This window comes from Girardinichthys multiradiatus, chromosome 21 (assembly GCF_021462225.1).
Source record: "Girardinichthys multiradiatus isolate DD_20200921_A chromosome 21, DD_fGirMul_XY1, whole genome shotgun sequence".
Classification (NCBI taxonomy): Eukaryota; Metazoa; Chordata; class Actinopteri; order Cyprinodontiformes; family Goodeidae; genus Girardinichthys; species Girardinichthys multiradiatus.
The window spans coordinates 11,065,338-11,087,052 of record NC_061813.1 but is presented as its reverse complement, the minus strand read 5'-3'; the positions used below and the strand labels follow the sequence as shown (position 1 = coordinate 11,087,052).

The window sequence follows — 21,715 nt, the reverse complement described above, 5'->3', positions numbered from 1 at the left end:
CTTCTTCATGCTTGACTACACATCTCTGAAATTGTTCAGCTGGAGCTTGTGCTTTAGCTTCTCCATGTACACCTCCTTGCTGTGTCTTACCTTGATTTTAAGTTGCTTCTGTATACTCCAATCATGCCCTTCTGTTTTTGCTGTTTTTGTCTTGTTTAGCTGTACCTTCATGTCACTGGTGATTCAGGGTTTATTGCCTACTTTTTCAATTCAACTGTGATTTTGGACTGTGGTTAAGGTATTATTTGAGTTTTGAGATTTTAATCAGCTGCTCTGTGTTGAAAAAACTTTTGCTGCTATAGTTATGCATCATACAATGCTACAAACATTGTTTACTCTTAGGTCCTCCTTGTGGAGGTCAATTTTCCAGCTTTGTAATAAAGTCACAAGTCGGGTTTTATTCCACAACAAGCTAAAGCAGATGTCAAAAATAACAAAGCACTTATGCCTTCTTCACATATTTACTAGTAAAAGGCCTCCACACTGATTCACCACTTTCCTGCGTGCCACTAAAAACAGACTCACCCAAACAAAAGCAGAATTTGTGTACGTTCTAGTCATCAGAAATAAAAATCACAAGTTTGGAAAATCTAGTGCAATTCTTCAGCATCTATTCTGATAAGCAAATGTTGTAATTCATTCAGAATTCCTTCCTCCAGTATGGTTTGTGAATTAGCCTTAGATCAGCAGGTATTGCTGCTGTGTCAGCAGGACCTCTGTGACCCCAGCTTCTTATCTTACTCTCAGACCCACACATATGTTTACATTCAGCCATATCCTGAGCATATTTTAAACACTTACAAATCCTAATATGCTCCATGTAAATCTCACGCGCAATATGGTGCTGATTAGTTACATATGCTTGAGTAGTGTAATAACATTGGCCGTAACTGCCCTTACAACGTTTGGTGCTCCTACATGAACAGCAAATTTCATTTCAAATGGGCCTGGAGAACAAATGAGCTTATGTAGCCTCAGCTGGAACACTGACGACCATATTAGAGCAATTAAACACTACATTAAAATCCCCTCTTTATGATCATATCACACTTGTCTCTGATCCATTAGTAGCTATATCTGCGGAGCAATGAGAATCTTAATTGCACGATTAATTGCAGCCTCTGATTGATGTGACAGTTAAATTTATTTCACATATGAATGCTTGGGACAGGGTAGACAAATGCATGACAGTATTGGTGACAATTATCATAGACTGATTCATAAGCCTGTTTCATAAGTGCCAGCCCCAATGGTTTTTTTTATTATCCCCCTTGCATGTTTTTACCACTGGACTGTAACTGAGCCACTGAGGCAGGGCTATTTTATTAAATTACTTTTTTTGTAAGAGAATTCTGGTGCATTAGTCCCTAAATTTGAACAAGATACTGGTTTAAAGAAATGTGGATAAACTATAACCTCTTGCTTGCTAAGAACGTTATCATCAGTATTACAGTCTCACCCTTTTTCTCAACCTGCTGCTCCAATTAGCTATTTCCAAATTGCTAATTGATTGAGTGGATTTATATTGCTCTTTTCTAGTTAGACCGACCACTCAGAGTACTTTACCTAGAGCCACATTCACACAGTCACACTCAGAAACACAAGCTCCACCGATTTGAAGATTGCCAGGCAACTGGGGGCTAAGTGCCTTGCCCAGTGCCTCGTCGACATGTGCCAGGAGGAAGCCGTAATCAAACTCACAACTTTCCAATTGCAAGATGATTACCCTAACCCACTGAGCCACCTTAAGAATTTTCTTCAATTGTTTAATTTTTAAGACGGAAATTGTGAGAAATTCTATTGTACGTTCTACGACTATACCTAACACAATACCAGTTATACACCTATGTCTAAACCTCCTTTTATTAGTAAAATTCCTGAAGAAAGTTTTTGCAGTGACTAGCATTTGGTTAGCATTGCTTCCTAGTTGATATTTTATTATTTCTATTTTATTTTAGCTTAATATATTTTGGCAACACATGGGTCAGTGATAGAGCAAGCACATGACATATAGAGGCTGTAGTCCTTGATGCAGCTGTCCCAGGTTTGATTTCCAACCCCAGGCCATTTACTGCACATCTTTGCTTTATCTGTTTGCCCTTCTTCCTGATTTTTCTTCATAATTCATTCATTTTACCTTTAGAAATGGAGAATAGATGTTGTGATTTCTATTTAGCACATTTTTTTATTAAGCTAGAGAAAGGAAAAATAATTTTGCATAATTTTTCTCCTGCTATTTCTTTTTCCATAAACACTTGTTTGCCCTGGTTCACATCTGTTCCTGCTTTCACAGGATTTTTGGATTGGGGTAATGACAAACGTTATGACTTTTTTCCAAAATAAGGATAAACGGGTGTTTCTTAAACTGCGTGTTATTTGCAGCCATGCCAAAAAAGACATCTTCCAAGTTAATATAATTAGATGTCTCTTAGAGTAATGCTTCCTTGCAAGGATGATGTAATGTGTTGCAATTTTCCTAAATAATGTGCAAATGACAGAGTTTTTCTTCCAAGTCTTTTAAACCGTTTATTTATGTTACTGCAGGTGACTCTGGCAGATATATTACCATGGGAGAAATTGGCAAACATCTCAAGGAGAGGAGTCACTTTTTGGTGTAATCAGATTCTTGACGTTTGTTGATGGTATTTGCAATTTAAGTTTTATTTTGTGATAAACCTTAAAAATGGAAGTGCAGTTTTAATATATTTGGGTGTGATCAGCAGATTGCTACTTTATTCCTTCACACACTCAGCTCTTCTCTGTAATTAGCCCATAAAGTATAGTTTACGCTCAGGTGAGGCTAAATCACAGCTTGTAGAGCCATGATCATCCAACCTGCTGTAGTTACCAGCAAGTCAGATGGTACAGACTTCTGTAAAACACTGTGCCAACTGGGAGCGACTCAGTGGCTGGAGTAGTTGTCTTGCAATCAGGAAGGGTTTGGAAGGTTGTGGGTTCAATTCTAGCCTCCGCCTGTCAAATGTCGATGTGCCCCTGGCCAAGGCACTTAACCCCTAGTTGCATACTGATCTATTCTGCCCATTCTGTCTTTCTGTCTATCGGTGTATGAAAGTTTGTATGATTGGGTGAATGTGTAAAGAGCTCTGAGTAGTCGGTATGACTGGAAAAGCGCTATATAAATTCAGTCAATTTACCATTTATGGTAACTGGTGGCTTCACAGAACTTTCTCTCTCCATGCTAATGATAAAATTTTTAAAAAAATGGTGTTTAATTTAGATTACATTAGATAAGAGTAGATTAGAGTAGATAAAGGCTCCAGCGTGTTAGTTTAGCTCTAAAAGGTTTTACAACAGAATCCTTATGAATCTTTTTTGTACTTTACTTTAATTTTAATATTTGGATGTTTTTACAGAAATGCATCACCCTTCACTATTCTCCCCTTTCACTACTTTTCCTTCTCTACTACTTTTGCATAATTTACTGTTTATTAAGACAGATGCTTTTTATAAAAATCAGCAAAAGCTTTTTTCTTCAATGTTAATCTGAAAACCTTACCAATGTTTTCTGATCAAAGAGAAAAGTTTAGAAACATGCTTTGTCATAATTAAAGCTGAAACTGCCAAGCGTGGTCGAAGACAATGCCAGCCTGGTTAACAATTTCTGAGCGAGTCTCGTGGTGCCACCTGTTTTCGTTTAGCACTTTCCAGCAGCTGTTCCCATAATTATACTCGTTGTCAGCATGGTGCAGAGTATGGGATGGTGCAGTGCAGCAATGTGCATTGACGATAAACAAGGTAGTTAAAGGCCACTTATGGCGACACAGTTACTCCCCCGAAGGGGATTCAGCATCTGTTTTCAGAACACATAATGGACTGTTGTGTGTGTGCAGTTGGATGTACCAAAACTCTTTTTAGTTATTATTAACGTAAAGATGAGAGGTGTCTATTTCTTGATGCATGTCTGCTCTTTGATTCCACTGAAATACTTTGTCGAACACTTGCCAGGCACATAAAGAAAGTCACTTTTTACTTTTCCTCCTCCATCTAGCTGGAGCTCATTTTTTCAAACTTCCAGCTTCTAGGGCTGGGCAGTTAATTTTCTCAAAGGGCCACATGAGTAACAATAATTATTGGTGAGGGAGGGATAGTTGGGTGGATTCAGTTATTCCAAAAGATGTATTTGATAATTAACTCTAAGTATGACTTTTTTTGACTGATGGTAACAGCAGGGATTGCACCTGATTAATAAAACAACATGGTTTACTGACAACTGAAACCTTGCATGATCTTTATATAAGTTAATTATATAAAGGATAAGTAATTATCCTTTAAAAATCAATTGTTAAAATAATTAAACATAAGAATAAACAACTTAGTTGGGCTCCAGTAAATAAATACCATAAGGTAGGACATTTAATTGTGACAATTAAACACCTTCTCTGACCTTTAGCATCTTAGGAACTACCATGTCTGTCAGGTGTTATCATCCACTGCAGTGAGATTTCAATCAGCTGGCTGAAAATCTTATTGGCACACAAAGTGGGTTTTCATGACAACTAGAAATTGCATCCAACACATATTGTGACTTGATTGTGTTGCTGAAATATTGTATAGCCTTTACTTACATGTCTATTAATCATTAAAAGCTATATTGTGAATGAATCTCTGTCTTAAGCATAAGCTGACCTTGACAAACACACAAGGATGTAGGTGTAGCTACCCAAACAGAAAAACATAGTCAGTTTCAAAATAAAAGCTTTTGTAAAAACATAAAAAAAAATGTAAATTGGATGAGAAATAAAAACTTTGCATGTTTAATTTTGGATTTTATATTGGTCAATGCAAGCTACTCTGGGACATCTAAAATTGTGAACGTGGCCCAGACCTGGCTCCAGTGGAATTTAGCTGGGAGGGGGGGGGGCTGTAGCTAATTTTGGGGGGCCCAGTTAACTGTATTTTAATTTAATATAAATACGTAAATAAACATTTATGTAGCCTTTCAAATGAAATAACCATGTTGTTTATTAATACAAAAGAAATAATTATTACTTAAATAGTGACTAAGTGTACAAAATGCTCAGATTAGCATTAACTTTAGCTCAAACCTTATAAACTAATTAGCACTGCAAAATACTGAACATTTTAAACATTTCCACTTTTTTTTTTGCACAAACCTTCAATGCCATCCATTAGTGGAGTCTCTGAGTGCTGTGTCCAAATGTAGGGACTGCATCCATTGAAGGACTGGTCTACGTAGGCTGGGTGGCCAGAAAAACTGCGAAGGCCGGAAGCGATCGGCAGTGAATTTGGACAGTCTGGCCTTCACCAGCTGTTCCTGCCCCTTTCCACAGCATAACTTATGAGTATGAAAACGTATCCTGTGAGATCAGGATACAACTAAGATGCCGTTTCAGTTAGCCTCTAAAAACCACTGGACTAAAAAGAATCCAAACTGGGAAGTTTTTCTAGCCCAGTCCTGGGTCAAAAGAGGGCCCATATAATTTTTACCTTCATGAAAAACACTGTGTAAAATATCGCCTGTCTATGGTGATTTTATGACCAACTCTTTGGTCAAAGATAACTATTTAGGATATAGAAACCAATGGTGGCACAGTTGGCATCACTGTTGCCTTGCAGCAAGAAGATCCTGGTTTAGACCCCCGTCCAGGGGTCTTTTTTCATGGAGTTTGCATGTTGTCCCTCTGCATGTTTGGGTTCTCCTTGGGTACTCCAGCTTCCACAGTCCAAAAACATGACTGCTAGGTTAATTGGTCTCTCTAAATTGCCCTTAGGTGTTAATGGGTGTATGCATGGTTGTGTGCCCTGCGATAGACTGGCAACCTGTCCAGGGTGCACCCTGGCTCTCGCCTGTAGACTGCTGGAGATAGACACCAGCATCCCCGTAACCCTGTACGGAAGAAGCGGGTATAGAAAATGGATGGAAGGATGGAGACTAATGTCATCTTAAGTGATCATTTAATTCCTAATGCATAATGCATAGTGTGAATATTTTTACATATTCACAACAAATGTCATTTTACGGCACTTTACAAACAAACAGATTCAAGTTCTATTCAGAAATAATGTAATCTAATAATACATCCATGCATTATAATTCCATCCTAGGTATCATACAATGAAGTCAATTTTATTATGCCAACTGGTAAAAGTTTTTGCCGAAGGAAGGTCAGCCAATGGTATCAACTGCTTGACTTTTTTAGCAATCCCTCATACAGGGCTAGCATGTAACAACTGTGAAACGTAACCACTCCCTTTTAACAGAAAGATTGATGCAGAAGAACCCAGCTCAAGATCAGCTTTCACAGAGCAGACAACATTGAAACGTGGTCCGATCCCGAATAGTGATAAAGCTAAACATAGAAACACCGGGCCATGTACAGCTTTGGTTTTTTTTTTTTTTTTTTTTATGTACATCTTCTGTGTACAGAAAAAAAAGTGGGAGAACCGTTAATGACAGCAATAATTGTAGATAATGTGCAAATCAAGAGGTGTAGTAGAAAGTAAAGTGGGAAAAATGTGGTTAGTGTGTCTTCCAGCAGCCTAAGACTATATAGTAGCATAACTACACAGATAGCTCAGGATAAGCAAAGCCACTCTAACCATAAGCTTTATCAAAAAGGAAAGTTTTAAACCTGTCTTTAAAGTACAGGGGTTGGACAATGAAACTGAAACACCTGGTTTTAGACCACAATAATTTATTAGTATGGTGTAGGGCCTCCACAATACAGTGTCAATTCATCTTGGGAATGACATATACAAGTCCTGCACAGTGGTCAGAGGGATTTTAAGCCATTCTTCTTGCAGGATAGTGGCCAGGTCACTACGTGATACTGGTGGAGGAAAACGTTTCCTGACTCGCTCCTCCAAAACACCCCAAAGTGGCTCAATAATATTTAGATCTGGTGACTGTGCACGCCATGGGAGATGTTCAACTTCACTTTCATGTTCATCAAACCAATCTTTCACCAGTCTTGCTGTGTGTATTGGTGCATTGTCATCCTGATACACGGCACCACATTTAGGATACAATGTTTGAACCATTGGATGCACATGGTCCTCAAGAATGGTTCGATAGTCCTTGGCAGTGACGCGCCCATCTAGCACAAGTATTGGGCCAAGGGAATGCCATGATATGGCAGCCCAAACCATCACTGATCCACCCCCATGCTTCACTCTGGGCATGCAACAGTCTGGGTGGTACGCTTCTTTGGGGTTTCTCCACACTGTAATTCTCCCGGATGTGTGGAAAACAGTAAAGGTGGACTCATCAGAGAACAATACATGTTTCACATTGTCCACAGCCCAAGATTTGTGCTCCTTGCACCATTGAAACCGACGTTTGGCATTGGCATAAGTGACCAAAGGTTTGGCTATAGCAGCCCGGCCATGTATATTGACCCTGTGGAGCTCCCGACGGACAGTTCTGGTGGCAACAGGACAGTTGAGGTGCACATTTAATTCTGCTGTGATTTGGGCAGCCGTGGTTTTATGTTTTTTTGGATACAATCCGGGTTAGCACCCGAACATCCCTTTCAGACAGCTTCCTCTTGCGTCCACAGTTAATCCTGTTGGATGTGGTTCGTCCTTCTTGGTGGTATGCTGACATTACCCTGGATACCGTGGCTCTTGATACATCACAAAGACTTGCTGTCTTGGTCACAAATGCGCCAGCAAGACGTGCACCAACAATTTGTCCTCTGGTATGTCACCCATAATGTTGTGTGCATTTCAATATTTTGAGAAAAACTGTGCTCTTACCCTGCTAATTGAACCTTCACACTCTGCTCTTACTGCTGCAATGTACAATCAATGAAGACTGGCTACCAGGCTGGTCCAATTTAGCCATGAAACCTCCCACACTAAAATGACAGGTGTTTCAGTTTCATTGTCCAACCCCTGTAGATGGGTTGTCTGCCCTACAGACAAAAACTAGGAGCTGATATCACAGGAACCACAGGAGGAGCCTAATAATTTTAGGCTCTGCCTCCCATTCAACTTTTAGAAATTATTAGAACCAGCAATAAAGCTGCAGTCTGTAAGCAAAGTGCTAGTTAGGAATACACAAAATATTCAATTTGTGATACTGATTATTCAGGGTTTCTTAAGTAAGTTGGATATTTTTTTGTTTTAGTCTGGATTTGAATGGTAGCCAATAAAGAGAAGGTTAAATTGGAGAAATATGAACTTTCTGTTAATTCTCATCAGACCTCTTGCTATAAAATTTTGGATAAGCTAAAGACTCTTTACTAAATGTTTTTGGCTACTAAACAACATAGAATGTCAGTAGTCCAGCTATGAATTAACAAATGCATAGGCTTGTTTTTCTGCATCACTCGAAATTGTTCTAACTCTAAAAACCTCAGTAAATAACACAACCCACTGATATTAACTGTGATGATGTCAATAATTCTTGTCTCTTTGTCCCATTCTCATTAAGGCACATGTCAGCTAATGAGCTGACTCTATAAGTCAAGCTCTACCCAGTGGGGATCATGTTATCTCACTTAATGCCTTCCACACCCTCAGCTTTTCACTCCACTCGCATTGTCAGAAAATGTTGCAGGGAGAATCACAGGCAAATAAATTTGTGTTTCAAAACCTAGCATGGGTGCACCTCTTTTGTAATTACACCCATGGCTGATTTCTTTTATCCCCTTTTAGATTAATTTCCAATGACCTTTATGTCACTAAATTGGGCCAAATGTGGAAAGAAGTTTCCAGTGGCGTTAATTGTTTTAGGCATTGATGTGCGGAGAACTCCGATTTTTGTGTGAATAGAGTTAATTGGAATTCATTTGCTGTCTTGGTTTCTCTCTCTCTTGATTCTCCACCTAATTTTTCTGTCTCTGTGTTTTTTTTCCTGCAGACACATGAACACATGCAGCATATCTCTCCTCAGCACAGAATAGGTTAAGCACTCTATAAACATCATAGAAAGAACTAATAGGCAGACAGTCCCTTGTACCAACAATTTCTCTTTCCTTTCTGTGCCCACCCTCACTCGCCTGCCAGTGTCTTTCTAGAAATGTTTCCTTCATTTCCCTCCCCTGCCGATAATGATTGGGTGTTAGGCTATCACACTGTTAATTAATAAAGAACCTAATTGAGTAATGGACTATGACAATAGCTGAATGAAGAGAAAGAATAAAAGCGACTAGGGCAAGGAGTTGTCCTTTGCGATTGTCTTAGGAAATAATGATAACAATGATTTTACAGCTACTCTACTTTATAAGTATCCTGTACTATTTCATAGATGAACACTGAGCTACTTTACATATGTACTAAGGTAAAACTAAAGATACTTCAATACTCCAACTCATGAAAGAGTACAGTATATAAACTAGGTTTGAACAACATTAGAAAATCATGCAGTTATGATATTAATGTTGAATACGCCAATCAAAATAATATTTGGGTTATATGCAACTGTTCCTCCCTGAACCGATGCTCCTTTTCAGTCTTCCAATCAATTTGTCCATGATCAGTTTGTTTATGCTCTTTATCCCAAGTTCATAAAAGGGCTGAGCTTTGAACATGAGCTTTTCCTTTTTTCTTCTTTGAAGGTGGTTAATTTCAGCTTGTCCTCAGTTGAATCAGAGCAATATGCTTGTCAAGCAGCTTGACAAACTCATTTCTAGCTTGCGACTCTTCTTCTTTCCTGCTGAAAATGTTACCATGCTGTCTCATTCTGTGACTCGGGCTTCGTTTCCCGTAACACATTTTTGAGTGGGTGATTATTTTGTCATCATTTTGGAAGCAAGCATTAGCATGTACATGAACAAAGGCTCATACAGTGTCTGTCCTGCATACTTCATCCAGGTGGTGTCATGTTGTCTTTAACTAGTTTGCTAAAAACTTACACAAAGATGTAACTACAGTGTTTCCACAGTTTAATTTTATTTGCACATCTTCATCGGTATTCATATTCACTGAACATTGCCTTGCAAGAGTCTTCATACCATATACCTTTTCACATTTTGTAACATTTTGGACACAAATTATAATATATTTCATTGTATTTTTCTGTTATAGAATAAGACAAAACTGTTCACAATAATGAAGTGGAATGGATGTAGTGTATATTTGTATTCTTTACTTGGAAATCCCAAGTAAAGAGGTACTCTTTACCTTGATATCCCTATATTAAAACCTGGGTTACCAATTGCCTTTGGAAGTCAGCTAACTAGTATATAGAGCCAACCATTTTGTGCTTTAAGCTCAGTGTAAATCCATATATTCTGTGTAGGCCTCAGAGGTTTGTTAGGGAACATTAGTGAACAAATAGCATGATGAAGACCACGGAAAACACAAGACAGGTCAGGGATAACGTTGTGAAGGTGTAAAGCAGGGTTTGGTTATAAAACATCATCAAATAGTGGAAAGAGTATGACACATATGCACACTAAGACATGGACGTCCACCTAAATGGACAGGCCTGGCGACGGGATGATTGATCATATAAGCAACAAAAAGTCCTATGGTAACTCTGGGGGAGCTACTGTGATTCACAGCTCAGTTGGAAGAATTAGCTGACAGGACAACTGTTGTCGCTAGCTTTAGGTGAAAGAGGAAAGAAAAAAAAGGAAGCCATACAGGGCTTGCAGGAGACTACAGTGTCTTACAGGTTTGGGGTATGTCTCTGGCAAAGCTGGCAAAAACATACCCCAAAAGACTTGCAGCTATAATTGCAGCAAAAGGTTGTTTGACAAAGTTTTGAGACAAGGGAGCTGAATGCTAATGCACAACATATTTTTCAGGTTTTTGTTTTGAAAGCCATGTATTATTTAATACCACTTCACAGTTATGCACTACTTATAGTTGGTTTATTACATGAAATCCCCAAACAATACATTGAAGTTTCTCATTGTAATGTGAGAAAATGTGAAAGCGTTCAAAGACTTTGAATCCTTATGTGGATAATACATATTAGTGGTTTGACATTTCAAAAGAACTGAGCTACGTCTGTAGTCAAGATGTTTCCATAAAGCATCTGTCAAAGCTATCCAGCTCAGAAAAGGCATGGAAATTTAAACTATGCTGATGCATGACAATTGCTTCTGGCTTGGAGAAGGAATTTTCTTAAGGTAGCTGCTTTTCTGGCCCCTGGCCATCTCATTCAGCAGTGTGAGGGAAAGAAAAGGGTCATTTCCTGCCAAGACCTGGGGATCTTTGTATTAGAACCATAGGTGCTTAAATCCAGTGTAATTAAATGGATTCCAGAGGGTGGAATTGACGAAGGGTCTGGTCTCTAACAAAAATCCTCTTGGCAAGTTGTACAGACAAGTGTAAAGAAATTTTAAAAGCAAGAAAGAAAGAAAAGGGAGAATAATTAAGGGCAGATAGGAGGACCTCCACCTGAATGCACCAGTGCATCCTAATAACTCGTTGGTATACCAAAAACCAAAAAAAGAAGAAGCAGCAGCAGAGAGAAAGGAACAATATAAGTGTGTGTGTGTGTGTATGTTGCATGTAAAAAAAAAAAGACATGCAACATACACACACACTCTAATATTCTATCGCTTCTTTCTCTCTGCTGCTGCTTTTTCTTTATCTACATGACCACAGTTTAGTTGTTTACATTTATGCATTTGAACATGTAAACCTATCTAAAGAGGGTGTTTCTGGGGTTAATTAAATTGTTTAAATGAATGTCACTGCTTTAAAAATAACTTTGAAAGCTATGTAAAATCAGGCCAATCACAGTGTCTTATGGCTGCTCTCAAGCCCCCTGTTGAAATGGTTAGAATCAGACAGTCATCAACATTTTTTAGATACGGTATATGTAAGACTGAATAGGTTGTACTGAATTTGTCTCATGCTGTTGAAACTGGCTGCACAGTGGGGCAGTAGCACTGTTGCCTTGCAGCAAGAAGGTCCTGGGTTCAAATCCCGGCCAGGGGTCTTTCTGTATGGAGTTTGCAAGTTATCCCCGTGCATGCGTGGGTACTCTGGCTTCCTCCCACAGTCTGAAAACATGACTGTTAGGTTAATTGGTCTCTCTAAATTGCCCTTAGGTGTGAATTGGTGTGTGCATGGTTGTTTGTCCTGCATGTGTCTGTGTTGCCTGTAATGAACTGGCGACCTGTCCAGGGTGTACCCCGCCTCCTACCAATAGACTGCTGGAGATAGGCACCAGCTTCCCCGCGACCCATTATGGAAGAAGCGGTGGATGATGACTGACTGGCTGTCTGTTGAAACTTTATTTAGAGTATTAAACCTTAGTATTTCTGAGCATTGGATAGCAGAGTCCTTGGCTGAATGATGTCAGAGCTGTCTATTCTTTGAAATGATATGGAAGTACCATTGAAAGAAGTACACTCTTCTTTTATTGAGCACCATGCTATCCAATAAAGAGCTGTGAAACTGAAAAATTAATTTCAGCTCATTTTCTATGCTGACACCTCTGACTGAGTGTGAACTTTAAGTCATAACTTATTTCAAACAATTGTAGAGACTGTAGCAGGTTTTGTTAGGATCTGCCATTTTGGTCTTGTTGTGGTTTTGTGTTTGTTTACCTTTCAGATTGGTGTTTCTTTTCCTTTGAGTTTAATAGTCATGTTTATTTATTTCTTCTGTTTCCTGATAGTTTTGTTCTCTCTTCTGCCTCCTAGTTTTAGTAGTTCTTTCTCCCCTCGCCCATAGTTCCCTTGGTGGTTGATTTCTCAATTATTTATTACTTAGAATGGTTTTCTTCTTATTATTATTATTAATATTATTTACAGTTCTCTTGCTTCCTTGGGTTCTCTAGTTTAGTTTCCTGTTTAGTTTTTTCATGGTGGTTTATGGTAAGGTTATGCTAGATTCTTATACTTCATTTGGTTATTTAGCTTATAGTTCTGCTTAGATCTCTTTCCCTGAGTTTGTCATTTAGTCCCCTTCCCATAGTTTAGTTTTGTAGTCGGTTCTCATGTTCCTCTGCCTCCCTGCTCCTCTTTGTGAGTTAGTATTGTTTATCTTTTGATCCAGTTTTTCCTTTGGTTATTTCATAGTCCCTTTGTCTTCCAGTCCATTCACCATATCAACCATTCATATTCCCTCAGTTCCCTGCAGCCTGGTCCACACCTGATTCATGTTTCCTCTGATTACCTGCCTCCCTGTCTCATTGGTCTATACTCCACTTCGCTCAGTTTATAAAGTCTCTTTTTTTCATTGTTCTTCGCTGGTTCCTCTCGTTCACAACCCTGTCTAAGTTCTGTTGGTACTACATTTTCCCCTGAGAGAATGTATGTAAGTTTTGGTTCTATTCATACAAGTTTTTGGAAAACTATTTTTGTACTGCTTTTGAAAACCCTTTTGATTAAAATAAAAAGAGTTGCTCGTATCATGCTGCTGCCCAGTGCTTGTCTGCGTTTTGGTCCGATTCAACCACAAACCGTGACACGTTTTCAATAGATAGGCACAAGCTGAAAAACAAGATGCCACATATTTTATGCCCACTGCTGTCTTCTTTTCTTCACCTTTTGGTCTTTGTTACACATTAATATATACTATCGCAAAGTGCATAGTCGTTGATTTGTCTGGTTCCCATTTGAATGTGTTGTGTGTTTTATAATTATTTTGTATGTTATTTCGTTATTATTTTTAGTCAAGAGTGGATGACTCTGCTGTTTTTTTGCAAATGCTGCATAACGGGAAGTCACACACTCCAGTCCAATAGATGTGTGTATCCTGAGTTATGTAAGCATTGTTTACACAACATTTATATACATTGCCTCTAGGATCCAGTATGACTGTCATTCATGTGCAACCCCAGATTTTTTTTAATATGTAGCTGCAGACTCTTAACACCACTCTAAGACCCAACGCAATTCTAAAGCCCTGTAGTCTGAAACCCCTACTGGTTAATCGACAAGGTTATTTCAGGTACTGTTTGCACAAAGAAAAACCTGATTAATGAAGTTTGTGTTTAAGGTTAAGGATAGGGACAAGGGTTATGGTTAGGTGTCAAGGTTACAATTGGGTATTTATGAATTGGAAAACGACTGAGAGTGGTGGGGCCTGAAAACAATACAGTTTATAAGCAACGACTTGCTGGGTTCTCTCTGATTTCTCTGACTGTGCTAATTGACAATAAAACTCTCATTTGAAGGATGGGATCAACCATACAACAGTAATAGAAGAAAAAACAACAATGAGGCTTGTTTTGAAGACAGTGTGGTTAATACAGTCTGGTTAGATCTGCTTTTTTCACCATTTGGGTAATTTATGTTTTAGGAACCACAAGGACACCAAATTGCATTGACGTGCTGCTGAGAAATTACTCCACTGTCATTTATTTTGCATTACTTGGTCTGCTAACAGGTTTGCTTGGGCCCAGGACAGCACAGTCTTTCAGGCCCACGTAGGCCTACGAGGGCCTGAAAGACTGAACATTTCAGGGCCTGAAAGGGGACATTTTTAAAGGAATTTTCAAAGCAATCCACTGCTAAAGAGCTCAGAGTTATTACCTGTAATTTAAAGTTTATCCCTGCTTCCCTTGTGTCTGCACCATTATACTGGTATGGAAGTACTAACACTATGCTTGACAAGAGGGCCAATGGAACATGGCAGTCCTAGGCTATGTGACATGCTTGCCATTTCTTTCATGCCCTGTTTTCTTCATCTCGACTGTCTACTGTCTGTTTTCCACTTTCTGGTCAGTTTTTCCACTTGTATCCATATCTTGCCAACTCCCCAGTTCAAAGTTTTTTGTTTGTTTTTCAATGCAACAGTGGATCTCAACATCAGTGTATCAACTTAGGCAAGTAAGTAGAGTAATCAAAGTTGAGGTTTATGATATTGCATTGTAGGTTTTGTAGATTTATTAGCACTTGCGTCTCTTCTAAAACAGGGGGCCAAGACCTTTTGCTCACCTCAGACCATACTTTGTGTCCCTGATGACTTTTTGTTTGGGGGAGGGGGACTTGAATGAGGGGGTATTTTGCACATTTCACCATACATTCACAACAACATACTGTTAGGCCGAACCAGATGTTCCCTCTTCTATGTCGGCTCATGGGCTTGTCTTCATGCTCCTTTTCACTACCTATTTTAATGCTTTTCAAGCGTATCATGGAAGCACACATGTGCTTGTATTTTTTTTTTTAATAGAAAACCCTGAGATACTACACTTGTTAATACCACTGTAATTATTACACATATCACTTACTACACATATTATTTTATCCTGGTGCCAATACATTAAAGGCATAGTATAGGTCTGGGGCCTGGTAGTTGAGGCCCCTTTTTGAAAAACTTAACAATCTGTGCTATCACAAATTTGCAACATTCTTGTTAAATAAATGTAAATCCTCATCTCATCATCTCTTTGTTTCTTCAATGCTCACCTCAGAAACAGGAAGATGACACAGTGTTAACCCCAGATGGAACACGAGGGTTTTTGACCTTTGAGATCCCTTTGAATGACTCGGGCTCAGCAGGCTTGGGGGTCAGTGTCAAGGGGAACCGGTCCAAGGAGAACCATGCTGATCTGGGCATCTTTGTGAAATCCATTATTAATGGAGGTGCTGCTAGCAAGGCAAGTAGCAACTTCTTCCTTCTGCTTATCCTGTAACCCTTATCTTGATGGGTTTAACTGGTTTAACGTACTGTTAAACGGCAGGAGTTGTTTACGACATGCACACTGCTCCTGCCGCTGTATTTTTAGGGGATTACTTAATGTTATTGAGTTTGAACAAAACAAGGTCTGTTTTGATGAAGTTGTAAATTAGATGCCAATGTTTATAAATCCCAAAGGTTTGGGGACAAAAAAACAAGTGGGAAGAAGTATTTAAAGTTTACTTGGCACTGGTATTTCCTAAGTGAAAACAGGATGCGATAAAAACAAAAGTCCTTTTATAGATTTACAAATAATGTGGAATGTTGTTCACAAATGTGTTCCATTTGCAGGATGGACGTCTCCGAGTGAATGACCAACTCATTGCTGTCAATGGGGAGTCACTGCTTGAGATGACAAATCAGGAAGCCATGGAAGCACTTCGAAAGTCCATGTCGGTAGAGGGCAACAAACGTGGAATGATTCAGCTCATCGTAGCCCGCCGTTTGTTTAAAGACAGTGAGGTAATGCAATAGAAAGTAAAGAGTAATGCACTTAAAACTAATCACTGTAAAGATCAAATCTCAGTTAGTTCATGCTTCAAGTTGTAATCTTTAAAAGTCAAGATGCAGAGAGAAATCAGAGGGTGACTGAAATCCTTTCCACTTTCACCTCATTTGGCCTTGGCCTTGACAGCTGATTAGACAGAAAATCTGTTCATTTTCTGATCAATGAACACACAACCCTAAGTTCTACCAGGTTTTGCAGTTGACAACACTCTTCAGTGGAATTTGTTACTGCAGGACAAAAACTTAGTTTGCTATTTTTGTTTCAGTGAGATATAAGAAGCAGTTTAAAGGGAAACTATTTCCCTGTCTGTGGTTTGTTCAGGCTGCAACAGAGTGAGAGAGACGAAGGATGCTAACAAATAACAGCAAAGGTGTTATTTGTTAGCATCCTTCCTTTGAGCTTTCAATGTGTCTGTCATGTAACAAAATGGCTAAGGTATTGGCAGGTCAAAGCTTTCTAAAAACTGGAGATCAAAAACAGGCATTAAATTCCTCTCTATCTAATAGTATTGTAGTAGTAGTATTTTCTTATTTAGGGACACACAGTGTTAGTGAGTTATAAAGGAGCAGGTTGGGCAGTTATGATGCAGGAGATATAAAAAGCAAATGAAGGGTTGCTACATTTAAATTTAACTAAATAATAAACAACTATATTTTAGTTTCTGTATTGGTCCTAATTTTTCTTACCTAAGCTTCCAAAAAGTTATATATAGAGAAAGACATTTATGAAGAGACCATAGTGTCATGGTATGACATCCTTGGACTTGGTTTGTGTTTTTGTATTAACTGTTCTTAGGTCTATGGTTTCCTTTATTGTTAATTAGTTCCACCTGTCCCTTATGCCTCCATGTCTCCTTGTCACACCTGTTCTTAGTTCCTGTGATTACCTGCCTTTGTTTTCTCCCTGTATATTAGTTGGTCTGTATTCTTTGTTCCCCGCTGGTTCCTCCGTCACTATTCCTCGTTCACTACCCTTGTTTATGCTCAGTTTTGCTACGTTACAGAACTATGTACACATGTAAGTTTTTGGCTCGACTCATGTTTGTACTTGTTGGATTATGTTACGTTTTAGAGACCTTTAATTAAAGAAAAGTCTTCCTCTCATCATGCGGCTGCCAAGCTCTTATCTGCACTCTGGTCCGATCCAAACCAAGAACGTGATATTTGGAACCAGCCATAAACAGGACCAAGCAGACAGAGCTAAATAACTTAAGATGTGGATAAAGCAGCAAGAGGAGACGCTACAAGGTATGTATGGAGAGGGGGTTGAGATTTTACCTTCGCCTTTGTTGCTGGAGGAGATGGAGTGTTTCGGTGTATCTGACCGGGTCCCCATGGATGTATTACCGGATCGGAATCATACCTCTCCAGCTTGTTCCTCCTCCAGGCGACATCGCCCTCGCCGCAAGCGCTCCACCCCAGCTGCAGCAGCTCCGGCCGAGCTCAACCTGCCCACAGCTGCTTTGCCAGAGCCATCCACGTCTGCAGCGGCTCCTGCTGCGGCCAAATTCCCCGCTGGGTTTGGCTCCCGCACTGGACGACGTCGTCGCCGCGGAACAGTCGCCATTTGGGAGGTTCGGATGGGCGCCTCCAACCCTTCTACGGAGGGTCCATCCGCCATGGCCTCCTCGCAGCTGCTGTCCCCGGAGTTGGTGGGTGATCACCCAGCGCCCTCTGCAGGTCACCGGTCGCCGGTGCAACCTCCAGCCCTGAATTGGGTTCAAGCCAGGCTGGAGAAAATGAAAGAGGATTTCATGAAGGGACGTTGCTGTGATTTTGTGCTTCATCTAATGGATCATCCAGAGGATCTGAATCTGGTGCACTCTGTTCTACAGGCCGAATTCATTGCGGAGGGATGGCTCGACGCTCCAGCTCCTCTTTCTGCTGGAGGTCCTTTCGACCCTCTTCTTGTGGCCGTTAGAGCAGCACAGAGCTCCAAGGATTATGAGCCACAGTCGTCCGCCATCAAGCTTCATGAGTCACAGCCTGCTGCCAAGCCTCTGGACTCACAGCCTGCTGCCAGGCCTCTGGACTCACAGCCTGCTGCCAAGCCTCTGGACTCACAGCCTTCTGCCAAGCCTCTGGACTCACAGCCTGCTGCCAAGCCTCTGGACTCACAGCCTGCTGCCAAGCCTCTGGACTCACAGCCTGCTGCCAAGCCTCTGGACTCACAGCCTGCTGCCAAGCCTCTGGACTCACAGCCTGCTGCCAAGCTACAGGACTCACCGCCTGCTGCCAAGCTACAGGACTCACAGCCTGCTGCCAAGCTACAGGACTCACAGCCTGCTGCCAAGCTACAGGACTCACAGCCTGCTGCCAGGCCTCTGGACTCACAGCCTGCTGCCAAGCCTCTGGACTCACAGCCTTCTGCCAAGCCTCTGGACTCACAGCCTTCTGCCAAGCCTCTGGACTCACAGCCTGCTGCCAAGCCTCTGGACTCACAGCCTGCTGCCAGGCCTCTGGACTCACAGCCTGCTGCCAAGTCTCTGGACTCACAGCCTGCTGCCAAGCTACAGGACTCACCGCCTGCTGCCAAGCTACAGGACTCACAGCCTGCTGCCAAGCTACAGGACTCACAGCCTGCTGCCAAGCTACAGGACCCAGAGTCCTGTAGTCCAGGCCCTGCCTGGGCCCAAGTCTTCGCTACGGTTCTGGCTTTGCCGCAGACCTCCGAGGCACCTGCTTCCACGTCGCAGACCGCCTGACTCCTCGCTTTGTGGGCCTCCTAGACGCCTGCATCACTGTCACCGCCGGCCTCCGGATCGTCGGCCTCCTAGACGCCTGCATCACTGTCACCGCCTGCCTCTTCGCTGGTTACTTCGCCGCAGGTCTCCACGGCTTCACCGCCGACCGCTCAGAACTCTGTGGTGCAGGTCCGGTCGCCCGCCTGAACTCTGTGCCTGTTGGGGACGACCTCCTGGTCGCCCGCCTGAACTCTGTGCCTGTTGGGGACGACCTCCTGGTCGCCCGCCTGAACTCTGTTTTTTGTTTCTGGCCCTCCTTCCGAGGCCTCCCTCCACCCAACCTGGTTGGGTTGTTTTTTGTTTGTTCGAAGATGCCTGTTTGCTGCTTGAGACAAGTGACATTTTCTTACCTTTACATGATATCTAAGAATCACTTCATTGAATTATGACTGACAACCGTGCAGTAAAGCTATACAAGATGAAATGATTAAAATATGTGTTGGGAGTCGAAGTTTTGTTATAAGGCAATAGTACAGAGTATTTATTTAGTTTTTTGTTCAGTATTGTCCATTGTTACACTTAACAAACAGTTAAACAAATGTGCTTTATATATTAAGAAAATAAGTTTATTCAGAAATCATTTTGGCAGGTCTGATATGTGATGCACCATGTGACGGTAGCGCAGAGCTGTTAGTGCAGGTGTTAATACATTCACACGCACATGCACGTTGAGTCACCCTGCGGCCAGTGGTTGTAGATCAGATTTGATTAGAGTTGCTGTGACTCTAATTGGAGCCCATGTCCTGTGGCTATGTGTCAGTTTGGAGTATCATACTGTGCCCCTCCCTGCTAATTCTCATCCTCCAAGCACTGTCTTTTTCTCTTCTTACACACCTGTCACATGCCTTGCACTTGTTTTTCTATTTGATTCAAAGCTAATTTTTACCCCCATCTTGTGATTCTCCACTGACAGCAGCTGAATATATTAGAAACTGGCCACCATGTTGACAGTTATGTTTTTCAAAACAGGGCTCCGTCTTATCTGCAGGGTATATTGTTTTCCATCTGCCTTTGTTCCTCCTCCTCTCCCTCTCCTTTCGTCCACCTTCAGACATAGAGCAGAGGACATATGTCCCTCCTGGGGAAGCTCAGCCCAAAGGTTCACTGAGTCCTATCACTTGAGTCCAGTCAGTCTCCTGCCGACTTTAATCCCTGACCAGACTCCGTGTAGAGAGACTGACACTGAGCACACCTTTACGCCTACATCTTCAAAAAAATAGCAAATCATAATCCTTTGGGGAAATCGAAGAACACTAAAATGTATGACCTATTTCATCCACTATGAGTCAGAATATGAGGTTTTGTCTACTTTGTGCTAAGCTTTTGCTAACTAAAACACTAATTGCTTGATAGAACAGTGTTATGCAAAGTCATATAAAGACTGTCTGTAACTATGAACAAAAATGTGATCCAATGTTATTTGCTAAATCATTAACATTAATGCTCCACAAGCATATGTGTTTCTGAAAATGTAACATTTTAAAATTTTCATCAAAATTTTCATCAAATAGTTTTTCATCAAAAATATTTGTTAGACTTTATTTTTAACTCTGTAGTTTTCTCCTACAACCAATGAATAAGATGGATCTGTTTAACCTCAAAATGAGTGTCTTGAACATAGATACAAGAAGTCAAACTTAAAGCATTCCCTTTTTCATCATCTGACAATATGGGTTTAGAATGATTTACCAAGATAAAAGTGACAGAACACCTGAATGGTGCTGTGCAAGAAGCTTAACTTTAAAGAGAAATATTACAGCATTTTAATATTGTGCGCTCTTATGCAAAGATTTCTCACAATGTGGATTCACAACTCTAATGAATATTATAGTAAATGTCTTCCCACATCTTTGTCTCTTAGCACGTCGTCAAATTCCTCATCCACTCTGATTGAAACACTTATATTGCCACATCAAACAACAAAACAGTGACAACCAGGACTGCTCATTCTCACAAACATTTTTCACTAACATGCTAAATGTTATTAAAAAGGCATCTTTTCGACTTTAGGTATGTCCATTTGTTTGTACAATTACATTTTTATCATATTTCTAAATTATTTCTTCCACTGAAGCTGTGCCTCTGCGTGTAGCTGAGGGTTTGGTCTTTTCGACTCCATTCTTTCAACGTTACCTGAATATAAGACTTGATGCCACTAACAGGTAACACTGCCTGAGGAAACGCAGCAGGGGTTGTCTCCCCCATTTTCCACCGACAACCCAGCTTGTGTTGGATAACTCACACAGCTTTTTCATGAGCCATGATTGCTTGGTAAATATATTAGCTTCCTGGGCTCCTTCGCTGACCTAGTCATGTAAGAGAGTGAGCTCCAGCAACCACAGCTGATGTTCACCACTGTGGGTAATGATGCACTAGCCTGACTACTACAGATATTGTTTTTTTTTTCTCCATTATTGGAAAAATGTGCATCCACTACAACGCCTGAAATTACAATCAAAATAGCCTGTATCTGCATGTTGGTCAAGTAGGTGGCCATAACAATGACATCTAAATTTCAAAGCAGATCATTACCAGTTCTTGGCTAAAGATTCACTCAAAACAACCCTTTTAATCTTTTCTTTCAGTCATTTTCCTTTTCATATTACTAGTAAGGCTTAGATATGACAGAACAAAATTAATCAGATGCAGAAAATCCTATTAAAATCGCTCCACTATTTGGATTTCTAACACAGAGAACAATAGTGGTCATGCATGGATCGGGCCTCTACCATAACTGCGTTTATGTTTGGACAACAGGCTCAAAGGCAGCAGAAAATAGCTGTTTTGTTAACCTTGCAAGATCAAACGTTTGATACAACTATATGAAAACATAAGAGATGACAGAACCGTGTCGTCTGGGGTAGCATTAATGAGATGCCTTTACT

At 40.6% G+C, this 21,715-nt stretch overlaps 1 protein-coding gene across 1 annotated transcript in view; it reads left to right on the top strand.

Moving 5' to 3' along the window:
• Positions 1-21,715, top strand: part of LOC124858061 (partitioning defective 3 homolog) — a 479,264-nt gene that overhangs the window by 233,427 nt on the left and 224,122 nt on the right. The window contains exons 13-14 of the mRNA XM_047349799.1: positions 15,314-15,499; positions 15,871-16,041. Of these exons, the coding sequence (XP_047205755.1) occupies positions 15,314-15,499; positions 15,871-16,041 (357 nt within the window). The remainder of the gene's footprint in view (positions 1-15,313; positions 15,500-15,870; positions 16,042-21,715) is intronic.